The following is an 18,455-nucleotide window of genomic DNA, read 5'->3' as shown; positions in this document are numbered from 1 at the left end:
TTCAGTGTGTTGAAGTCGTCATGGCACAAGGACCCTGTATGTGCAGCGGTCCAGTATGAAATGCTGCACATACTGAGATATTTAAAAGAACACTCTACTCACTATAACAACATTATCTAAATGAGGTTGTTCTATCTAGTGCTTACAGTTCCTCTCGTTAGTGGCCCCAAATGTTAATATTATATTAATTATTAGACTGTAATTAGAAGGCTTGGAAGAGCATCCAAGTCTTGGTATGTTACTTCCTGGTTTTGGTACCGTGACGTCACACACACACACATCAGACAAGGAGGAGACGCAGCGCTGGAGAGAAGGCAATTAAAAATAGTTTATTTTTTAGCACATGCAGGTAGGTCATTTAGACTGTACTGTTAGGAATACATACATGTATTCCTAACGCTAGTGTCCCTTTAATGTTGCTGCTAGAGTTATAACTCGACCTCTGGCAATCTTCAAAAGCCAGCTGGGAACAGGTCATCTACAGAGATTGTCATTCACTGTATATGAGCGCTCAGCTGATGCTCTCAGGCAATTAATTAATGGCAGGATTAGCATCCGGCTACTGCAGCACAGGAGTATTAGCAAATGATGGATTAAAAATGCACAGACAAACTTGCCACTTAGTAGCTCATTTCTGCAGATGGTGGCCCCTGTTTTGTAGCAGATTTGCTTACCCCACTTGCTGCCTACTAACACAGGACAAGCTGCGTGTCGTGTTCTGTAATCTCCTTCTCCACTTCTGAAAAGATTGTACCAAAACACAGCTGTGCCCTGCAACAAAAGCATGGAGTTATAAACATTACTCTTGGGCTATGTGATAGGGAACATAGAGTTACACTGTCAGGATTTTTTACTAAAGTAAGAATTGTCAGGAATTCAAAGCATAATTCAAATTTAAGGCCAAAATAGCCGATGTGGAAACATTGCTGAATTAGAGATTTTTTTTTTAGTTTAGCTATTTTAACCTTAAAATTTGACTTACTCAATTCTCACTTCAGTGAATAACCCTCTACATAGCATTTCAAAACAAGGAAAGTGGTAAATACAAGCATAAAACCTCTGACCAAATTTGTTGAACTATTTCTTTTTTTCATGTAATGTCTTTCTTGTCTACGATTCCTATTTAAGATGCTATACGCATATCAAATTTGTATTAATATAACATTGAGTAAGAGACGGGATACTATGCCTTGTAATTTGTATTATATAAGACTCAATATAATAGAGAAACAGAAAATTGTGTAGACCACACAAATTAATTGTACAATTGAAAGTCAGACTTTAAAAATGCTTTTAAGATAAAAATACATCCTGAACATTTCATAAACACAATCACAACTAAAGGGTCTAAAGGGTACATGGATCTCGCCTAAATGATTTTTGGTGTTAAATGTGTTAAGTTGACTAATTGGAGAATGCCAATATCGGCCAGATATTAATTCAAATTCAACCCTTACTGCTGATGTATCCCCTCATGTTTAATGTACTATGTACCTTTCAGATCCAATGCCAAAATAAAACATGTGTTCTCCTCAATACATGATGTGTCTTTTCCACGCAGTAGTGTCACATTTGTCGTTGGGGAATTTGCTGGTTTGTATGTACCACATGGCCGCAAATTGCTATTTATTATTCTATAGTGGCATCTTAAGAATGGATGCATAAGATATTATCGCTGATCCAGCTGTACTTCTGGTTTGCAAGACCGCGAAAGTCTGGGATTACCCTGCTGCAAATCTATATGAAAGCGGGCACTAGTGTCACAGGCATCCTTATTAAACGTTCTTAAATGACTTATAGAGTTGGAAACACGAAAACAAACAAAAATTGAATTCTTCAACAAGTGCAATACAGAAACACTAATCAAATACGGATACAAAGAAAGGCCATTTTGGGAGGATGCTGTCACGACAGAAGCAGGATGGGTGGAAATGTGCCTTCTAGTCCTTCCCCCTCCCATAAGCAACGACCCTGTTTCCTCTCTGCCAAGCTAGAAACTTTATGGGCCAACACATTACTACTAGCAAAATATTTAGCTCGATGGAGACTTCGAGGTTCAGGAAGTAAACATGTTAACACAGAATACAGAAAATAAGCCCACATTTATCGCTTTTGTGGTGGAAGGAAATTATATACCACAGAACCACATTAAATAAAGTGTTAACTTTCATATATTAAAAAGTAAAGGGTGAAATCTTAAACTTAAAGAAAAAAAACCAAGTAGATGAAGAATAGAAAAATGATATATTGCATGACTTGAGAGCCAATGAAAAAGCATTACTCAAAGTGATGGTATATCTGAGTGTATGACAGAGCTCCACATATAATAATAATAATTCTCACTGTAATGTATATTTAAACTACAATAAATGTGTTTGGAAATCAGTCTGAAAATAAGATACAATGTTCTTGTTATAAATTACATGTTGGTGTATAAATTGCTATTAGTACCTCATCTAAAATTCCACAGAAAAGACACTCACACTCCTAAAATTAAAGTATCCATCTTTGTCCATTTAGAATGTAGGGAGGTGTGTGAAAAGGACCAAAGGAAGTTCCAATAGCCACCTATTTATTTCTTTATTTATTATTGCTATTTATAAAGCGCACACAGATTCCGCAGCGCTGTACAATTAGTGGAGAAACGTACAATATACACATACAAATACAAGAGGTAAGAGAGCCCTGCCCGTGAGCTGATATCTAGCCATTGGAGCTCTTTTATACAAAGTGCTTGGCTAGATGGCCCCTAAATAGAGAGTGGCTACTTGGAAGAAAATGTGATAGGACGTCAGCCTAGTATCTGGAGACTAAGTAGGGTTACTTCCTTTGTTCATTCCTAGCATCCTGTTTTTACCCTTAATTTTGGTAGAAGCTGGAACTCTGGAACTTACCTGACCAATAATTAGGATAATTGTTTATCCCATTCACAGATATACTCACCATTTTGGTGGAAGTGAGTTCTCTCTCTAGTAGCTTATTTTAATTATATTAATAATAATTTATATAAAAAAAGTAATACATAAAGAAGAGAAAGGACTATTCCTGATTAATGTATACCAGTCAAGTGGACAAAACATGACAATAAACAGAGCTTTAAAAAAAGTTCTGTTTTATTCGCCAATCAAATTTACTCATGGTAAAAGCAACGCCGCAGAATGCAAATAGTAGGCATCATGGGCAGAAGAGAACAAAATAGATTAATCAGGAATTTGATATCCAGAACAAAGAATGAAGAAAAGAATAAATGTAAATTAAGGCAAGGCTAGTAAAATTATTAAGAACTCCTAACTATTCTTAATTTATTGCATAACTGTTTGAATTTAGTGCATAAATGTTTCTCAAATGCAGAATTTTTGACAGATTGAGTCAATTATTTATTTTTCTTCTCTTATTTCGAAGGTTCAGATGGCAGACTTTATGAGAATTTGGGAGAATGCACATTACTTTATCCTAAATGGTAAGCTTGCTTGAGTACGGCCTCCTTCCCTCTATTGTATCGGCCTATTTTATTTGCTTGAAAATTACTTGCTGTAATAATTGTTAAACACTTCAGAAAATGTTGTAAAAACAATACTATAGAAATAATAGTTGATCAAACAAACCTGAAAGCTTCCATTCAATTACATGTGTTTCTCCTATAATTAATATTTATTGTACCAGATGTCTGATAAGTATGCATGTACACCAGCCAGGAGTGAATTCTTAATACACATCAATTAAGCAAGTCATTGTTGGATAGGAACAGCAGGCCTAGCTTGCCACAAAGCCTATCTCAATTAGTTTGAGGATGCGTGCATTATTAGTGACACATAGTGATGCATTTTTGGCATTAACAATTATTGCATTTTTATAACCAGTTATTAAACACTTACCTTTCTGGGATATATTGCTGCACCAAAGTCTGGAAACACGGTTGCTCCACCAGACTGTACATCACTCATCTACGGGACACAAACGTATTACTTAAAACACAAAACATAACTAGAGGATGAATAACTCTGGAATAAAGAAACAGTCTTTAGTATTTAGTTAGGCTAAATGTTATCTACTGAGTGAGCTATGTCCACGTTCGTAGTAGTGCTCACCTATAAAAAAAAAAATCCTGACATATTCCTGTTTTAATGTAACTTCAGTGTCAACTCTAATTGAGGTACTCAGCAGAAACATTGTTGGAAAAATATGGTACTTCTCATATATGTTTCAATTTAATTGGAATCATTCCTGAGGCGGATTCAATCTGTCATTAAATGGACACTATAGTCACCAAAATAACTTTAGCTTAATGAAGCAGCCTTTGTGTATAGACTATGTATACTGCAGTCTTACTGCTTAATTCTGACATTTAGTAGTTAAATCACTTTGTATAGTACTCCTTGCAAGTAATGTGAACAGCCTACCTTAAAAACTTACTGTAAAGTGAGATGTAATAGTTACACTTAAATTATTGCAAATTCTGTTTAATTTAAAATGTCTTATCTCCTGCAGACCTGCTCTGTTAATAGCTTGCTAGACCTCTCAGGACATTCCTGTATGTAATTAAAGTTAAATGTACATAGCAGTAGATAAAAAAAGTTCTAAAGTTTACATATGATTGAAAATTAAACCATTTTTTTTTTCACGCAGGTTGTGTGACTCACAACCTGAGAAAAAGTTCAGTCCACGTTGTGTATGTAGCGTTTGGAGAACATTCATGTAGCCAGCTTAGGAAGAAAGTTTCTGGATAATGCTGAATTTAGAATTACACCTAGCAAAAACAGTAAAAGATCTCTGGTTGTGATAGAACATGCGGCACATGCTGGGTTATTGTGTCCTAACCACTTTAACAATCTGAAGTGGTTACGGTGCTCAGGGGGATCCTTTAACAAAGAATACGACAAATATTATCAGGGAAAATTGGTGTATCAGATAACCAAAGTCTACTCCTACCTTCCAACCTTGGTAGGTCGAATGAGCAAAACTTTACTCCCCATACTAGGAGAATTGGGCTTTCTTTCAGGGACCCCCCTCGCACTCCCCGCCAAAAAATAATAAAATAAAAAATCTCCCCAGGTAGATTAACCCCTTAAGGACCAAACTTCTGGAAAAAAAGGGAATCATGACATGGCACGTGTTCTTAAGGGGTTAAAGAAAATAAAGGCAAGTTAACCATTTGCTAGCTATATATATATATACATAACATTCAGGAACTTTCGTCAGGACATATATATATATATATATATATATATCAGTTCAATATCAATATCTGCATAAATCCCATTTTCTCCAGGATAATTGAAGCTCTACAGTAAGGAGTCTCACATGACCACTAGATCAATTAAGTAAGATATTAGAGCAAATAGCATCTCATGTGAACAATGTATCATGCATCCCACGCAGGCATTTGCATCCCAAAAAACATTATATTCTATATACTGTATACCAAATTCAGCCTGCAAAGCTTGAAAGAGCCCTCCAGACACTAACAGAAATGTGTTGCAAAATCTAGGTTAGGTTACAGTTAATTATGCTGTCTTTTGAGGTTTCTCTATCTTTGTAAATTAGTACTAATTAACATTAAATAGAACTATCTCTGTAAGTCACCCTTAATGCCCCACTCTTCCATTCCGATAAGCATCTTTTGTATGTTAAATTAACCTGGGTATAGAGGTATAAAGCATATGTACGTTTTGATATGCTACATTACAAGTGATGTTTGCATTCTTCATTAGCTAAATAATGTAGCGGACGTATCTGCTGTAACTTATCGCAAATTTGTTATTGAGAAGAAAGTTAACCTCAATCTCAACTCAGTGGTAATTAAAAGTTTACTAAGAACTTTAACAGATTTTAATGGCAATGAAAAGGAAATTGCATTGTCACTGTAAAGATAAAATAAGCATGCTTTACTGCTTGTGAAATACAAAAGCGTTTAAAAGGAAAAGCTGAGTAAAATACATTTTATTATTACAGGGTGGCCTAAATCTATATCCGCAGGAAGAAACTCAGATACACATTTCGATTTCTAATGTAAGAGTGTCTTACTGCAGTTTTAGATTTAGTCCCCGTCCCCCCCTTTTCATTTTCATATATTTCTGTAAGAGAAGTATGAAACTGATAGTGGGGATTGCCGCGCATGTACCATAGGACCCCAATGCTTTTCAAAGAGAACCGTTAGATTGGGCTAGGATAATACGTTTTGTTGATCTCACAGAGGTCATAAAGTATGATGCATAGGAGACAGTCTCAGCAATGGCAGCCATAGATTGGAGTTACATGCAATGGCTTTTTTTCCCCCTTTCTTAAAGAGAGATCATGGGTCTGAATCTAAAAAAGGAAGAAACACATTATTGTCTTAAAATAGTATTTATAATATACTTGTTGTGATGGGCTGTGAATAGCAGAGTTCAGATTGAGACAACGTATGGGAGTCTACCACACATGTTTATTTGTGTTGGTTACCAAAACCAATTTTACAAAATCTTTGTTGGTGTCTATGTAGTCAAAAGGGCACCTATTTTCATATTTGGTAGACCTGTCCTAAAATCATACCTTTTTGGAATTCTATTTCCACTGCATTAACGGAACCTGAAACGTTTGTTTTCCTTTTGTGTTTTGTGAGTTGTAGAGGTTATAGTGGACTGTTCTTTTGAAGGCTTACTCCAAGCACAATGATCACTTCAGGGATTTGAAGTGGTCATAGCGTCTTAAATACCCCAAGTTTCTATCTTCAAGTGGACCTGCTAGGTAGCAGTCTTTCATACTACAAATTAACTTTTTTATTTGATAGTTTAAAAGTTCTCTGTAATTAACGTTTATTTTATGGTGAGAGGACTTTGTAGTGGCAAAATATTCTCTTTCCCATGCTTCTTCAGATTTGCTGACTGGAGCAAAACCCTGATGGCCAACTAATGCATGTTTGAACTATCTCTTAGCAAAGAACTTCCATAGTTTTTTTGTCTATAACAACTCACTCACCACTTTTATTTGCATGAGTAGGATATTCTGGGCATTGTGAACATAATAAAAACAAGGGAATTTGAAAAAAAAAAAATGATGGTAGTGGGTTATACGCTAGCTAGACACTAGGGCGATGCTTTAAGCAAAAAAAAAAAAGGGAAAAAAAGTGGTGGACAGAAAATTTAAGAAAAGATAATTTAAACAATTTGTGACTGCAAATGTTTTAGGACATTGTTATTTTGCTTAATTAGAACCTTTCAAAACAAATTCTATATCAGTGGGTTTTAACCACTTTTTATAAAGTCCCAAACTACATAACGGCATTAGCTTGACAATAGAATCTTTTTTTTAATTTTAAATACACTTTAGAGAGCTAATATTTAACTTTTATCTTATAAATATATATGTGATATAATTTGTCTCTCCAAAGTATCAGAGTTAACTCTATGGCATCAATAAAAAGGGGCGGTGTGGGCACAGGCCCCCTACACACGGCTTGAAACCCCCATGTGTTTCTTCTGCAAAACCAGTATTTACTTTTTTCCAAAAAAAATTGATTTAATATATCGCAGATTCAGCTGTAATTTACTTTGAAACCAGCTTTGAAATATTTTAATTTCCTGCTGCTTTGTTTTCTCTAATGTTTCCACGGAGAACAGGTTGGAGTATTTATTTCTGACTCCCTCTGTACACAGATCATGCCAAATGTTTTGTTTTAACTGTGGTTTTAGTGGGATGTGAAGGGTGTTTGTAGCTTTTTAACTTTCTCTCCAGGTTTTTCAGGAGATGAACAATTAGGTACCTGAATTAATAATACAAAGTCACGTTCTCCAAAATCAAAAACTTTACAAACGACACAATCTCTCACCTTAAAGGCCTCTTCTGGAGAAGCCGGTGAGACACAGAGCACTTATATCAACTTGCATGTTGCGGTCAGATAGGTGTGTATATCCCCCAAAACGATTTAAAATTCCCTGAAAACTATCCAACTGGCCAATAAGCAATAGTGCAGCCAGACTGCCTTAAAACGCATAAGCAGTTAATTTGTGCTGCTTGCAAAGCCTGATTCCGCATTGCCCGTTTATGTCCTATGGATCCCTACTAATGCCAACCAATTTGCAATAAAAAAAAAAAAGAATAATAAAAAAAGAATACCGGCAAGCTAGAATGCGAGTCAAGAGAACACAACCTCCCAGAATGAAGCATGTGGCTATCTTCCACCGAAGAAATGCGAGACCGGCAAAAATTGGGTTTTTAAGGTATGGGAGGAAGCTGTTGCAGGGAGGGATGTAATATGTTAACTAAGTTCAGTCCTTTTCGTAGATTACCTGCCGATGGCACGGTGAAATACCTATTTATGTGTCGTTCTAAAAAACAGGAAACAAAACATCTTAGTGCTGTGAAAACTTTTAAAGTTGCTGGGTACAAAAGTGGTTCTTGATAATAGATGACTCTTCAAAAGGTTGGAACAGGTTTAACAAATTAAACAGGACCCAAGCAGTTGCCCACTATAAATGCTTACTGAAGCAGCCATACCTTCCCAAGTGCAATGGAGGCTGCTGTGACACTAAAGGTCTAGTGGAGTTATTTCGATAATTTATTTCGGCATCTATTATATTACAATTACAAAGCTAATTTTAAAATTGACGAACAGGTCTCCAAGCTAACGTAATGTTCATTGGGCCCCTGTCAAGAAAAGACAGTGCTTGCTTATCTCATCCTTACGGCAGACTGGTAAAATTATGCACAAAAAAAAAGGAATAACCTATCGGTGTTGGGGTGCCAAGTATAAGGATTAAATAAGCGGAGCATCAAACTCATGTACCAAATTTGTTTAGCAACTAAATACTGTCTAATCAAGAAAGTGAAAGAAGAAACTTGTCAGAATTGAATGCAATCATGAAATATGATCTGTATATTCTAGAGCAGTGTTCTCCAACCCAGTCCTCGTGGACCACTAACAATCCAGGATTTATTTATTTCCCTGGTTTATTCCAATGGAGATACTGACAAAACCTGGACTGTTGGTGGTCCATGTGGACTGGGTTGGGAAACACTGTTCTAGAGGATACTATGCATTAGCTAAAAGTTCCTAATCTTGTTAGATGGCACAAACACTCATGTACTCATGTATGCACCAGACTCCAAACATTTTAAAAATATTATATGTTAAAAGAATGATAAATAATTATTTATTTTATTTTTATACCGCGCTGGTGACTGGCCCAAATAATTTTTGCTCTCCCTCTCCATTTAGAATTGTGGCAAATAGGTGGTTTAAACCATTCTAAATCTAACTTGTTGTTTGGGTTGCAAATCTTCCTTATCAATATAAAAATATGATAAGTAAAAACATTACTGTGTAATTCTGGTTTCTACTGCCAGAACTACGCAAAAGGAAATTGCTATCTGCTCTAGCCACAGGGTTGTTCACAAAAATAAATAAGCTGCTGGAAAATATGACTTGAAGATCTTCAGCATACTTTATCTGCATAAATTCCTATCTGCAGTCATTCAACAGCCATCAAAATCTATACCTCAGTGCCCCCTTGCTATCAAGACATAGAAGTTCCTTTATATATAAATGGCCCCAGAGCGCTGGAGGATTCATACACCCAGTTGTAGTAAATATGCAGCTGCAAAAGGTCACTTTTATTCAATCAACTGAAATCCTACTATTTATAGACCTTTGGCATTTGAACATCAGGGATTTGACAAGCAAACCACACAATTTCTGTTTAAACAAAAGTTAAAACATTATCCAGTCAGTATAACTTGCCTTAGGGCAGCATAACATGTCGACACCAGGAGGGGGCTCGGCGGCTTGCTATGTATGCCGCTGGGTGTGTGTCCCCTCCACTCACTCTGCCCATGTGGAGTGCGCACCGTGCCTTCAGTCTGCAGCTCCACCAGCGGTGCAGAGCTTGCGACTGAAGTTAGTGTCTCGCGATCTAAGACAATCAGAGCGTTGTCGCGGGTTACCACGGCAATGCTCAGATGCTTCCAAGGCACGTGAGACACCTATCACAAGTATTGCAGCACTGCACCTGGCGGAGCTGCAGATCAGATAGTTATGCCATCGGACCACCAGGGAAGTTACTGCTGGGAAAAAAAAAAGGTACACTGCACCCTCCACAAAGCCCCCTCTCCACACACTGCCCTTCCACACTGCTCCCTCCCTACAAAGTCCCCTCTCCACACACTACCCACCACACTGCCCTCCCCACACTGACTCTCTACACCCTCTCTACACACTGCCCACCCCACACTGCACCCTCTCCACACACTTCCCCCAACATTGCACCCTCTTCACACAGCCCCCCTCTTTAAATACTGCCCCCTCTCCACACACTGCCCCCTCTCTTTACATTGCCCCAATAATGTCACCCCTCCACACACTGCCCCCAGAAAAATTTCTGCAGATTCCCATATATTGACAGGATAACATCTGAAGAGGCATAGTTTGACATCTGGATTGACTAGATTGTAAGCTTGTTTGAGCAACGCCTTTATCACCTCTCTTTTATTATTTTGGTTTTTTTACTTGTTGTTAGATATACCCTTTCTTTAAATTGTAAAGCGCTGTGGAATATGTTGGCGCTATATAAATGATAAATATAATAATACACCCTAGTGCATTAAGCAGGAAAACAAGCATATTCATTTTAAACATTAGTATATATTACACACGATTAAGATGGCATCCTTTCTTGTTTAGCTACACCTTCTATATGTGTCAATCAGGCAAGTTATTATATCTTTAAAACACAAACAAGTAACATTTGACTCAACCCATTGACTTACCACCTCTGGGAAAACAACACAAGAAAACAAGGTAGAAACTACTGTGAAACCGGATTGCTAGGCCTTCAACATGTGGAACATTACATTTTGCAAAGTAAACATAACACTTAAAACATTTTTACATAAATAAAATGCAGAGAAATGCAAACACTACAAACAAATGTCAAACTCAAAAAGTCATTTTTATCAGCAGCAATGAGCAGACAAATTGCAGGCCACCAAAACATCTTGCGGAGAGGTTGACGACTTGGGACTCACTTATCGGTGCTCATCCATTTCATAGCAGGGTTATTTATTAAAGTGAGAATTTAAGGTGAATTTCAAATTAAAGTTGCATATAGTTGGATTGGAACAATTCTCTACGTTAGCTATGCTTTCTATGCAGCTTCTGTGGCTTTAAATTTGAAACTCTCTAGTAAATAACCCTGTATGTTTCATTTTTGAGAAGCATTGCATCAGCTTTTTGTCTGTAGTATATCATGAATGTGTTTTAGAGAAAGTTAGCATAGCAGTGTTAAAAGGCCGCTCCACGAATAATAATAAAGATTTAACTATGCACATTGATAGGGTTATTCACTAAAGTAAGAATTCTGATTAAATGCAAAGTGAGGTCAGAGTATCCAAACTGCAAGTGACCTTAACCCCTTAAGGACACATGACATGTGTGACATGTCATGATTCCCTTTTATTCCAGAAGTTTGGTCCTTAAGGGGTTAAAGGAACACTATAGTGCAGGAATTACTGTTTATGTCACCGGCCTTTCTCTCTGTTGAGTTTAAAATCTATCTTTTCACCACGGATGGTCCCACCTCCATTGATTATCTCATATAGTCCAATGCTTTCCTATAGTAAAACATTGGGAGGCTATTGCGCATATGCAGGAAAATGCAGCACTCTGCCAATCACATCTCTTCAAAGCAATGCATTAATTCAATGCATCTCTATGTGGAAAGTTCAGCATTTCCACTCTCTGCATGGAGGCGCTGAATGCCACTGAGATAAAAAGCACCTCTAGTGGCCTTCTAAGTAACTGTCACTGGAGGTGTTACTAGGCAGTAATGTAAACACTGCCTTTTCTCTGAAAAGGTAGTGCTTACATTGCTAACACTGCAAGAACATACTTTAAACAACAGAATCACTACATTAAGCTGTAGTGGTTCTAGTGACTATAGTGTCCCTTTAAATTTGAAAATCTCTCTAAATTCACTTTTAATTCTTACTTTAGTGAATATCCCTGTTAGACGTAAATATTTTTTATTGCAACATGATCTCCACATTTGTGCTAAATAACTTTTTCTTCACTAAAATGTGTCCAATTCTGTTGCACTCAATTCCAGACACGTTTCATCACTGGGACTGCAATACTCACGTAGTTTAAAAAGGTTGCCACACGATTCCCAGTGCCTAAACGCTTGAAAGCATCAGGTTCCTCTTTCTATAAAATTAAACGTGAGAATAAACTGCAGATGTGGAGGGATTAGACAAATACAAAGGTACTTACATAGTTAAGAAATGTTGCAAGCCTATTTCCTTCCGATTTGAGATTTGAGTCAAAGGGACGCTGCAACAAATAATAACTTTAAACCAAATTCAAAGAAATATTAAATATAACTTTGTATTTAATACATAACTTCACTATATATTGGCACTTTGTGTGAAAGTTCTATCACCAGATCATAAGCAAAACAAATTTGTGAGATTACACCTCTTAAATAAGCGTTGAAACGCAAAGCCAAAGATCATGCATTGCATTAAATATAAAATTTGAAAAACATAAAATGTAGTGTAATTATACCAGGACTTGTTTGAATTTATACACACACACACACACACACACATATATATATATATATATATATTTTATATTGAACAATTTCAGTGCTACGTGTCTGATAGATTAGAAAAAGATGTGCTTTGCCTTTAAAATACAATATTCATTGTTTGTGACAATCACAATAAAAGGAGTATAGTGTTAAAGAGTGGCATATGCTTCTATTGGCGCTAAGAGGAATATCACAGTCTGTAGCACTTTTAGAATCTTATAATACAATAATACTTTATTTACAAGATTTGAAAATTTATACAATAAAGGGCTTTTTAACAAAAGTGCACTATGACTTTTTTCACAATAAATTGCTTTCCCCGTATACACTTTTGGATAAGGGAAGAGAGGCTGTTTTTTAAAATGATAATAAATATTTTTTGACCAGTGAATATCCACGTATACTAATTTTTTAAACCTTATCAGAAATGCACAAAAGCATAGAATGTCTTCCAAGAAGACCGATAGTATCCAAAATTGGTTAAATTTCAGTTAATCTTTCTAGTACAATCAGTGCCTTCATACTTGAAGGGTACTACGGATATTATTAGAGGTTTTAGGGATGTGTGTAGGGAAGATATATTATTTTGGTTACATGTGATGTATTCCCTCTATGCACATCGATTCTACATAGTCAAGGTCTAGAGAAGTCAAGAAAATTAACATTGGATCAGATAATAGTTTTGATTGAGCGTATCCAATGGTTTTTGAATAACAATTATTTCCTTAATTCCAAGTTTTATTTACAAAGTCTAGGTACGTCTATGGGGGGACAAGTTCGCCCCTAGTTATGTAAATGTATTTATGGCAGGTTAGGAAAATAGGTATGTCTATGACATTCCAGAGTGGGATGCAAATCTACTTTCCTACTGTAGATTCATTGACAATTTATTTTTTTATATGGGGAGAATCTATGGTTAATTTACATTTTTTTCTGCAGAAGCCTAAAGAAAATGATTGAGGTATTTGTTTAACTAGTCAATGTAGTACAAAGAATATATATTTTTGGGACCTTGAAATTTATGTTGAGAATTAAGAGTTGCAAACTTTATTTATTTTTTATTTTTTTTTATACCTGGTGCAAATAATTATGCACTGTACAATAGTGGCAATTATACACCATGGCTCCACAATATTCCCAAAATACAATTCCAAAGGATTAGGAGGAATTGCATGGAAGAGGAAACTTGTAAGGATAGAGCTAATGTTTAATAGAGAGATTTTTTTTTAACAAAAAAGTTCCCCAAACAGCTTGTTGTGAAAGCTTATTATGCAATATAATCAGAGGGATTTAATTACACAGGAAAACGGAAATAAATAAATTGTGAAAAATAATATAGTACCATTAATATTTGATTTTAATAATAACTTTAGTTATATGAAATCTATTATAAACATTGGAGACTTTTAAAAGAAGATAAAGAACGAACAAAAATAATCATAGATAGACCATTTGTTACTTTTAAAACTTTTTTAACGCAGAGTAATCCTAAGAGAAAAGTACCAAAGAACTTTTTAAATGATAAGGGAAAGGTTTAAAAGAGATCAATAAGTTTAAGACAAAGTATAAAGAGGAAGAGTTCTATATCAGGGATTGTATTACGTGTTTTACCAAAAAATGGACTTATCTTTTAATTTGTCAGTGCGTTCAGCAATATGTGGGCTGCACAATTCATCCCTTCATAAAATAAAACAATTAGTGCACATGTGAATAATAAATGAAAGTGTTATGAACAGCGCAGTGTTTTGGCACATTTTAATAAATGCCATAATACGGAAGTGATTAACAAACCCTGGCATGGAGGGAACCACATCTTCAAATTCTTGTAACCAATTTTTTTTTATATTTTTTCTCCCTTCTTAAGCAAGTTTAAACAATATGGTTTTTATATTGTTATGCAGTTTTTAATATAACCAACATGAATAAATTTGCATATTACTTTTTTTTTTATTAATACATTTGTAAAAATGTGTCTAATTATGTAAATTATGTGTCTAATGTATGAGACATTATCTATTATTTGTTCTGATGATTAGGTATTCAATTATTTCCCCCTTATGTCCAAGGTACCTAAAAGAGGGCTGCATTATCAGACTCTTTACAGTTTTATTTGCCCACTTGGTGGACTAAAAGGGGGGGGGGGGGATACGTAGAACTGAAAAAGCAGTGAATTGGCGAAACGAGTCATCACACACGTAGTACTTAAATACCTCGCCTTCAGAAAGTACTGACTGGCTGCTGGATTTGAGGGCCTGGGTATTGTTCACATTAGTAATGAACCACCTGTGTATAGGCAATCAGGAATTTAGCGTTCACTGCTTTTGTGCCAAATAAATTGCCTTACCTTCATTGCTGCCCATTGGCAGTCATCACCTGCTCAATGTTTGTGAGTGAAGCTGTCAACTATTATTTCCTTTGTATGAATATATAACAAGTTTACACTATATATTTTGATTTGTTTTTTTCTTTTTACATATCATCTGAACAGACACCCAAGTGCACAGCACAATTTAGTTTAGAAGCATTTTATTGTATATATTTTTGACATGCTGCAAATTTGTTGAAAAACACTATATAGTAAAAAAAAAAAAATCAATAAAAAAAAAAATCACAGGAAAAAAATCACAGTGCACCTGTGTTAAAAAGCACTTAATAGTATCAATGTCCATATCTTACAAGTATTATTGTATTGTAATGGTCACAAACACTGAATATTGTATGTTAAAGGCACGTCGCACCTTATTCTATGGTATCTGTTTTAAGAGTGTTTCGGAACTATGACACTTTAAAAGGTTGACGCTTATCAGAATTACTGTTTTATATTGGATGTAACAATATTTTAGCACCCTGTCTGGTTATCCTATATTAGACTGATTTGCACTTGATAATGCAGATGTCAAATATTTGCCTTATTAATGCAGCTCGCTATAGGTGACAATAGATCATCAATTTCTGAAATTGCACTGAAGCAATACGAAAAAAATAAACAATTTAACGGGGTTGGAGATGGTGCCTGTGGTGTCAAAGCATCATAACCAATACACTGAGCTGTAGTGTTTATGGTCTTACGGGTGTCTTTGTGAAATAAGATACAGCAAATATAAAATGTTTCTAGATGAATGAGATGGGTTTGAGATGGCTAGCCTTAGCATTACAGGTATTTGTGAATTACATCATCCATGTGTACAAACTGTGTTAGTTAAGCAACAGCTTTAGACATTGTGACGTTATTCCACTTAAATCCACAGTCTCTACAGTCTAGGATGGTAATTCTGCTGTCTCTATGGTGTATCTACATGGTGTTTTATTTCTAAAATGTTGGTCAGTTTGTCTCTTGAAGTTGGCATTGCCACACTGACTCTCCTTCTAAGATACACTTAAGGACTTAAAATGTGATTTGCACAACTGAGGATGGTGCAATATCAGAGTCCATTCCCTATATTTTATAAGACACTCCACTATTAGTTGCTTTCCGGTGTGTATCCTGGCCCTTGGCCAATTGTTCCTATCTGCTTACATTAGATGGTAACCAAATAGCTTTTCTTGAGTATACTACAACCGTGTATCAGATTCCAATCTAAGAGTTGTTGACTTTGCTGTCCCAGCCTTTGGTATGTTACCTCTTTCCTGTGCTACTTCAATCATCTTGTTTCTTAACAAATCCATCTACTTACACTGTTAGCGCCAAGTAAAATTTGTGTTACTTCCAGAATTTTTATGATCTTAGAATTTGTGCTGGAAATATTGTCAATATTAGCATCAAAGTCCCAGTACACCCTGTTAGTTTAATTGCTTATTTTTTGGCTAAAGTGCAGGAATCAAGAAGCAAAACGTGGCCTACAGCACCACCAAGAACTCCACATTCCCTGGACTATAGACTCTAATGTTAACTTAGTGCAAAAGGCCCCATTAACGACTCTATACTGCCCCCAAGCTGTCCTGTCAAGCATTGCAGATATCTGCCACATAAGCCCTGTCCTGCCCAGTGTGTCGTTAATATCAAGGCAGCGCATCAACCTATTGGGAGTTGTTCTTCACAAACCTCTACAATGCTAAGCTGTGCCATCAAAGCTCCTGGCTATGGTATATTGACAATTTTGTAAATTAATTTAAGTTGTAATTCTATTCAACATGATGTATATATGTAAAATATTCAGAGAAATCAGAGGTAATATGCTCACTGTTAATGTTGACAGATATACCAGACTTTTAAAAATGTAGATACATTTAAAAAAATTCAAGCAATAAGAAAAAAAAAAAACCACACAAAACAAGCACACAGACAGCATTAATATCACTTAATCTGTTTGCACAAACCTTGTTTGCTTCATGCCAATGTCATCATAAGATTAGGTTTGTGGTTTATCTAACTTGTGACAGTGGCAGTAAAGCGGTCTTGGATATACTCTCCGATAACATCTGATATTTATGTCAGATTATTTGCAATATGTAACTTCCTTAAAACATGAGACTGCACACATTATAAAGACAGATGGCAGTAGATATGATCTTAATTATAAATTGGGCAATGCAGTAGAGTTTTGCAGTTTCTAAAAATCATGTCCTATTTCTGACCTTTGTTATTCAGAAATGGCCCAGCTTCAAATTCCATAACAAGAGAAGCATCAGGAGAAAACAAACAGATAATTAAAGTTATACAATTTTGAAAAGTGTTGTAATTTAAAGGAACACTATAATGTCAGGAATAAAAACATGTATTCCTGACACTATAGTCCTGACGTGGCTGTTAAGGTGACTGCCCCCATGCACCTCCAATTACAGTATTTTACTTGCCTTTCTCACCTTTCCTCACCTCTGCCTCCCTGACAGAGCATGGAGATGCTGAAAGCACCTCTAGTGGCGTTTGAGTGAATGCCACTAGAGGTGTTACTAGGCACCAATGAAAACACTGTATTTTCTCTGAAAAGGCAGTGTTTACAGTGCTAACACTGCAGGGACAGACTATAGATGTACAAGCATCTAATTTCATATTATGCACAATGAGATCTATTCCAATCAGTTGTCTCTACTGACAGTGTTCTGCCCACAAATATTAGTGGTTACAGTAATAAGCGTCATTTCTTAGCTAGGCTCCCTACATCATCTAATGTACAGCTTTGAATTTCATTGGAATTTTAAAGAAATTTCCACCAAAGTCAACACCAGCCTTTCATAAATAATCTATCTTTAGGAAAAGCTCAAAAACGACATTGCCACTTTAAGAATGTATTTTGTAGCAAGGTATAGATTTAGAAATAAGTTTAGCATTACACCCTTCATGCCCTGCTTGCTATGCCTTTCAAAATCTTAAAAGTATAATTGCTTACATTGTGTTATATAAAGCTCTTTCACATAAGAGAAGCTTGCTTGGTAGCATTAGTTTTCTTATAAATTGTGACTCACTAAAGGAAAACTGAGAAGCAGGCTTGCATGGATTGCTACAATAAGACAGATCACCTTAATTCCTCAAAAGCTCCATCCATCACAGATTCTGTACAAAAGTTAATTATAAATTAGAAACAGTGATATTGTGTTATCACACTGAATATCTAAAAACACCGTCAGTGAAACATTTAGAAAGAAAACAAAAAACAGGCAAATGTTTCATGAAACAATGTCACATATTCGCAAAAACATCAACACTGCATTAATTTGACAATGATGTTCACACAGACTGGCAACAAAAAAAAGAAGGGTAATCTCAGAAATTATGGCAACATCCAGAGCAACAAAAAACACACATTTTGGTACTGATACAGAGTCCCTTTGATTTTTAATTTGTTTCCCTTTTTTACATAAAAATAAAGCTTATTGTTTTTCTAACAAAAAACATTTTTACATTTCAGAATTTCAGATAGAAACAGTTATTTCTATATCTGTGTACAATGA

General features: G+C 35.7%; 1 protein-coding gene across 3 annotated transcripts in view; it reads right to left on the bottom strand.

Moving 5' to 3' along the window:
- P4HA2 (prolyl 4-hydroxylase subunit alpha 2) overlaps positions 1–18,455 on the bottom strand; it is a 102,377-nt gene that overhangs the window by 9,816 nt on the left and 74,106 nt on the right. Inside the window, exons 12-15 of one of the 3 annotated variants that reach the window (XM_063447419.1) lie at positions 12,245–12,304; positions 12,113–12,178; positions 3,876–3,944; positions 675–771 (exon numbers count right to left, since the gene is read on the bottom strand). In XM_063447419.1, coding sequence (XP_063303489.1) covers positions 675–771; positions 3,876–3,944; positions 12,113–12,178; positions 12,245–12,304 — 292 coding nt within the window. The remainder of the gene's footprint in view (positions 1–674; positions 772–3,875; positions 3,945–12,112; positions 12,179–12,244; positions 12,305–18,455) is intronic. The other 2 variants (XM_063447418.1, XM_063447417.1) reach the window with 2 other exon arrangements.

Source organism: Pelobates fuscus, chromosome 3 (assembly GCF_036172605.1).
Source record: "Pelobates fuscus isolate aPelFus1 chromosome 3, aPelFus1.pri, whole genome shotgun sequence".
In the NCBI taxonomy this organism is placed as follows: Eukaryota; Metazoa; Chordata; class Amphibia; order Anura; family Pelobatidae; genus Pelobates; species Pelobates fuscus.
Note: the sequence above shows the minus strand (reverse complement) of the source record. Positions and strands in the feature narration are given on the sequence as shown.